Below are 6,000 nucleotides of genomic sequence, written 5' to 3' on the forward strand. Positions count from 1 at the left end.
TGAGATGGTGCAGGTTTTGGATCATCAGATGCCTATGAGTGGTATTAAAGGCAGAGCTGAAGTCCACGAAGAGAGCATAAAGCTAGCATAATGTCAGCAATCAGTGTTTTTCCACCAATCTTATGTATATTTCTTTTTATCACACAATGGTATCGAAGGGGTTTTCGGTATCGGCTCAAGTGTCGTTATCGAATTGAACAGGAAGGCAGAAATGTTTTGAACATCTCTACCCTGATTGATTAAATTTTCCAACCAATTAGCAAAGACTTTAAATTCTCACTTCGCCTCTTAACCAACTGTTTAAAACAGATTGAAACTTCCCCTGATGAGAGTTCTTTTTAACGCTTAGTAACAGTTTATAACCAAACTTGTCCATTTAGATTTCAGGTTCAATATATTCTCGGGGCTCGCTCTGTGCGCTCTGTTTAAGGATTGAAATATAATTTCCATCTCGCTGCACATTCTCATGAATCCACCGTTAAAGCTCATTTATGTCAACTACAAGTGTTACAGTGCGCCGTCGTTATAACTCTTGACATCTCATTAAAAGCATAATAAAGCACAGACAAGCAATTAAAATAATGGAAAATCTTCGTAAAACTGCGGTTTGATTAGAAGTAATTAATCATCTGGTTTGTAGAACAGCAGAGGAGTGACTTTATGAAGAGAGGTACATGTGTACTGTAGCTTCTCAGATTGATTACACATATAGAAAAACAAACTTTAGTAAAAACATGCTGTTCCTTTTTCCTTTTCCCTCCAACAAACCTGAATTTTATTCCTTCTGCAGCATTTATTTGCATCCTTCCTCCTGCTGTTTCAATAATAAATCCTATTTGTGTGTATTTTTCACTTCAGCCTGTTTTGTGCAAGTGCAGCTCCACTTAATCCCCATGGACAAATACCTGCTGACCTATTCATAATTCATGCTCCTCCTCTGACATTTTTCCAAACAAAGGTGCGATTCTCTTTGAAACTGTTATTCAGAGGCAAAACACCTTAATTGCACGCTTGTTTCGATAATGCACACCAAGATTTATGAACAAAGCGGACCCAGGAGTGCAAAACACAGCATCTATACTTGTTTGTGTGAGTGCTGTGTACACGTTTCTCCTCTAAACGTGCAAAAAGTCATGATTTTCCATTTGTTATACGTCAACTCACATTATGAATATAGTTGCAAAAATGAGCCGAGGCATTTCCATCATCAGAAGGAGCGCTTCCTTTTTAACAGTAAAACAAGTTGTACAATCGTCAGTCTTATCACAGCTCGATTACTGTCCAGCAATCTGGTCCAGTGCTTCTAAACAAGAGCTGAGTAAGATCCAGCTGACCTGAAACAGAGCCGCCCGCCTGGCTCCTCACTGCTCAATGTGGGACAGTGTGGACGGGATGCATGCAAAGGCTGTCGTGGATGCACACGCATGTAGCCTCGTCCAGTTCATAAGAACCATTTGTAACTCAAGAAAACCTGCATACCTCTACTCACAGCTGACACACACAAATAATGATGACACCAGACATTCCTTTATGGGGCGCTTCACCTTCCCTCTGCCTAAATCTAATGCTTTAAAGATGACTGTCATGTATAGGGCTGTGTTGAAGTGGAGTAAATTACCACAACATTTCATCAAGATTACAGTTTTAAAAAGAGATTAACAAACGCAGTTATTAAAAAAGAAATCACTGTAGCTTAAATTACATTTTGTATGACATTCTGTATGTGGATGTGGGACTAGTTTACATAAACTTAAGCTTAAAATGACACTCTAAAAGAACCCGCTAACACACAGCTTTTTTGCTTAATGGGAAAGGTTACAATCAGCATTCAGACTCGGGTAATTATCGCCTCGGCTCCGATCGGCACTGATGGGAACACAAAACCTGTGTTGACATGCTCATCTCCGCCCCCTTTCCGGCGCGATGCTATGCTCCGTCGGTAAACTTCTGCGACTCCTCGTCATCTCAGCTACAAATTCTCCGTCCGAGCAGCGCTCGAACATCGTTCCAAATTTATTGCCGTCGAGTTTGATACACAGGCTGAATGATTAATAGATACCATAAAGACCAAATCACCGTAACATCTTCACTGTTTACTCACCCTGTTTCGGGCACGTTTGTGACGTCAGACGGTGACGCAGCAGAAGAGAGACCGACAGAAGTATACTTCACTGGCAATGGGAAAAGAGACAATCAGCATTTATAAGCGGGTCTTCCAGGGGCTGAAAAACATGTCAACAAGCTAAATTTCGGTGGGAAAGAAGAATAGAATGTGAAACGTATTACTTGTGTTTTAGTTTACTTGTTTTTCTGTTGATGAAGGTTGTCTGTCGTGTAATCTTGAATGTTCTGTCTTGTTTTGATTTGCACGGACGCCAGGAAGAATAGTTGTCAGTGCGTTAGTAACTAATGAGGATCCTAAATAAATAAATAAAATGCAGAAAATCCTTTTTAAAAAATGTAATGTAGCAAATTTTGTTCATTTTACCCAAAAAAGCATTAAGTTATCATAAACCCTAATGGGCTGTCATGACTGCAAAGCACATTAATAGGATTGATAGAGACAGGCAAGAAAGCTTTCATAGCAGAAGCAATTTTTTCAAGCAATTAAACTTAAATAACCTTTGATCCGTCTTCATCATAATAAAATAAGAAACATGCATGACTCATTGCTCATCCGAGAAGCGCCTGGGACTTTCTCGTTACAGCGGGCTTTACTTCAGTCGATGCCTCGTTCGGTGACGAGAAGTATTTCCTGGAGAACAAAGAGTCTGTAAATAGTCAGTGGCAAACATTAGTTAACGTTTTACAGTCTCAAGTGTCACAGGAGCAACGTGTGAGCTTTGTAGTTATTCTGGGCCTGTGAAACAGAAGATAAGAGAAAGTCTGCTGCAACAGAAACTTAAACTTAAATTAACGAACAAGTTCAGGCGACAATCTGCAAATTTAATGATAAAAGAACCAGTCAAAACTTTCTGAAAAAAATACTGCATTTCAACTGGGATAAAAGCATCTCTCCACCTGTCTGTTTAATGTATTATTATGTAATGCTCAGCCAGTTTCCCTGAAGACATGCAGCACATATGGAGGCAGAAATAATAAGGCATATGTAAAGGGTTCAGTGCAGAAAAGAAGAATCCTACTGTGCTGCAGTGCCGTTCAGTTCTATTGTAGAATTACTAGACAGTCTCGTTGTGATGAAGTCTAACTCTGCAGTGCTGCAACATGACTCATGTTCATGCTCCCTCTGCCTTTTTGCAAAATAGCATTTTCTACTTCTTTCCAGAGCAGCAGACGCAGGAATCTGCTCCCAGAGGGATGAAGATTGTACGCAGCCATCAGACACGTTCGGGTCCTTCATCAGTCAGGAAAGTAGCTTGGTACGTATTTCAAGTTGTTCTCCACGAAGCATCGATAAAGCTGTCCGCATTTTTCTGTACTGCTGAGTTAGAAAAGATTAGTTTTCCGAGTTACATGACGAACGATCGTGTCAACTTAATGGGAAATTAACAAGACGGCTTCACCTTGCGCTTCATGAATGGATCGCATTGTCATGCAGTTTATTTTTTAAAGGGGTTTTTGTCAGGATACGTTATGATAAATATGCAATAAACTGAGCTTTTTGTCACATAAATATGACAAAACTGAAAATATTTCAGGGACAGCTGATTGGAGGGAAATTTGTCTTCCATGAATGATTGTTTGAGACCAGTTTGGTCATCAGTGGAGACTTTACGAAACTACCGAGAAGCAAAAGATGATGATTGAATATCTGTAAATTAATCATTTTAAATAATAGTAAATATCCAAGTTTTCTCTATGTTTTTTGCTGAACCTCATTCTCGAGTTTATTTGCACCCATGAGCTTGTGTTGATCAGTGTTGCTGGAAACCCTGTGTGCCAGTGGTGTTCATGCAGCCCTTGCCAGAAGCGCTCTCAGATCCATTTTCATAACAAGCCGGCCGCCAGCTCAAAAGCAGCCAAGAGCTGAAATCCCAAAGCCTGCCACGGATGTTGATGCATTTCTTAAAGTGAATGCCGCTGATAAAACTCTCACATTCAGATTACAAAAAGGATTTCAAAAAAAGCTCATTATTTATTGTGCATTTTTCTTGTTTAGCACAAAGAACAGAGTCTAAGGTGCTTAAAGACTCTGCAGCTGTCTTCACATCTCTCTGCCATTAGTCCACACATGATCCACAGTGATTCTTGTCCATTAAGCAGCCGTGGGCCGCAGCCTAGGGCGTAATAAAAAACAGGCAGCTGTTTGTTTTGTTGGTTTGCCAGGTTTATCACCTTTGGCAATGTTGTTTATGCAGCCTCAACTCTCTTAATAGAATACACATTAGTCTATTTAGTGAGTACTCTTTTTTATGCATCTGTTCCTGTGAAAAAACACAGATGAAAACTGTTTACATTAACTTTTATTTATCTCACACAGAGACTCATTTGGACCAGGAGAGGAGACGAGATGAATCATGACGGCAAAGACTGAATCAGAGGTAATAAAGTGATGTTGTGTATCACTCAGTGACTGTATGTAAAGATGGACGACGCGTCTTCATTTGCTCTCATTGTACAAAATTGAAGCCAAAATGTCCCCTGTGATAGGCGCTGCCATCTTGTGATGGTGACGTCATTTTGAGCCAGAGCTGTGCAGTAGAGATCGGCAGGTGGAGCAGCTGTAGCCACTTCCGCTAACCCAAACACACACTTAACTTACCGAAAAAAATAGCTAAGATCCTGCATGCTGGTGTGTTTAACAGCAGAACATCTTCTTTGTGTTGGTCTGAGGTTAACGTTCACAGAAACTTCAGTGACTGTAGTGATTGTTTTAGTTACGTCTCCTCTCGCCATTCCTCCTCTACGCTGCTAATCAGGAACAGATCGGCTGCAGGAGCCGTATTTGTCAACAGAGCTGTCAATAATCCTTTTGACAGCATCAAATAACTAATTAAAAATAAACGTGTCATAAAAATGAACACTTGGACATAAATCAGCATGATAATAACTAGCTATAATGACAGAAACCATGTTTGAGAAAAATATATTTTGATTTTATAGTTTGACTCATGTCCCATCTGTTAACATGGAGGAGGCGGGCTTTATGAGCTATACTGCAGCCAGTCAGCAGGGGGCGATAGAGAGGGTTTGGCTTCACTTTTAGGGAGCTGTCATGTCGTCCATCTTTTTATAGTCTTTTAAAATAACCCACATGCAGTTTGCCTTGTGTTTGCTTTCTATTTAAATAACATTAGTGGTGTTTTCTTGCTGAATCTTTCTTTTTTTGTAAATACTTTTGAGAGCTCTGCTGGAAAAGCTTTCATGGTCCCGTCCAATGGGACCAAAAAGAAGCAAGACTGAAAAAAAAAAAATCTTCCGTTTGTACTTTTGTAGACACTGTAAACAAAGCTGTGTCTCTCAGGTTGAACCTGAGAAATGTTCTGCGATATGAATGACTCCCCTAATGGATTTTTAATGAAATAATTGTTCTTGTTGGCGTTCACGAAGCCCCATAAAGAATTGGTTTTGACAGTAAGGTGAAGGTTGGATTGTTTAAAAGCCCTTTGGCGATAGTATTGCCTTGAACTCACCGGAGTCTTAGAAAGTTGTTTTCAGCAGAGCTCCCATTCACTATTTCTACATTAATAGAGGTAGAAGAAAAACAGATACAGTGAGTTATTGTAGTGTGTGTAGCTTCGGCTGAAAGGTTACTGTTAAGGTTCTGCGTTTTGAATCAACCTTTATTGCTTTCTTTGCTTGGAGTTAAATGCAAAGATTGAGCCTGCTTTTATGCATGTCCATTAAAACCTCTGGACATTTGGCTCGGAAATGTAAGAATGCATATATTAAATCAAAGTTGAGTCTCATTATGCATCCATAAAAATATTTGTGAAAATGAACGTTCATAGCGATTAGAAAACAGATCAAAAAACAGCTCATTATGCAGTGTGGATCGTTTCTGGAGACTGTGCGGGCGTGACAGATCTCATTTTGATT

The 6,000-nt window shown here is 39.7% G+C and overlaps 1 protein-coding gene across 3 annotated transcripts in view; it reads left to right on the plus strand.

Moving 5' to 3' along the window:
• The window catches only part of khdrbs2 (KH domain containing, RNA binding, signal transduction associated 2), a 90,490-nt gene extending 85,988 nt beyond the window's left edge, over positions 1 to 4,502 (plus strand). The window contains exons 11-12 of one of the 3 annotated variants that reach the window (XR_011307829.1): positions 3,287 to 3,380; positions 4,442 to 4,502. Coding sequence is in view for 1 of the 3 variants with exons in the window: in XM_069659171.1 (XP_069515272.1) it covers positions 3,292 to 3,380; position 4,442 (90 nt within the window). In the remaining 2 variants the exon portion in view is untranslated. Of the gene's footprint in view, positions 1 to 3,286; positions 3,381 to 4,441 lie in introns of those variants that run through there. The other 2 variants (XM_069659171.1, XR_011307830.1) reach the window with 2 other exon arrangements.
• The last annotated feature ends 1,498 nt before the right edge of the window (positions 4,503 to 6,000 follow it).

This window comes from Semicossyphus pulcher, unplaced genomic scaffold (genome assembly GCF_022749685.1).
Source record: "Semicossyphus pulcher isolate SPU_LCO1_2020_fin unplaced genomic scaffold, fSemPul1.0.p SCAF_12, whole genome shotgun sequence".
Lineage (NCBI taxonomy): Eukaryota > Metazoa > Chordata > Actinopteri > Labriformes > Labridae > Semicossyphus > Semicossyphus pulcher.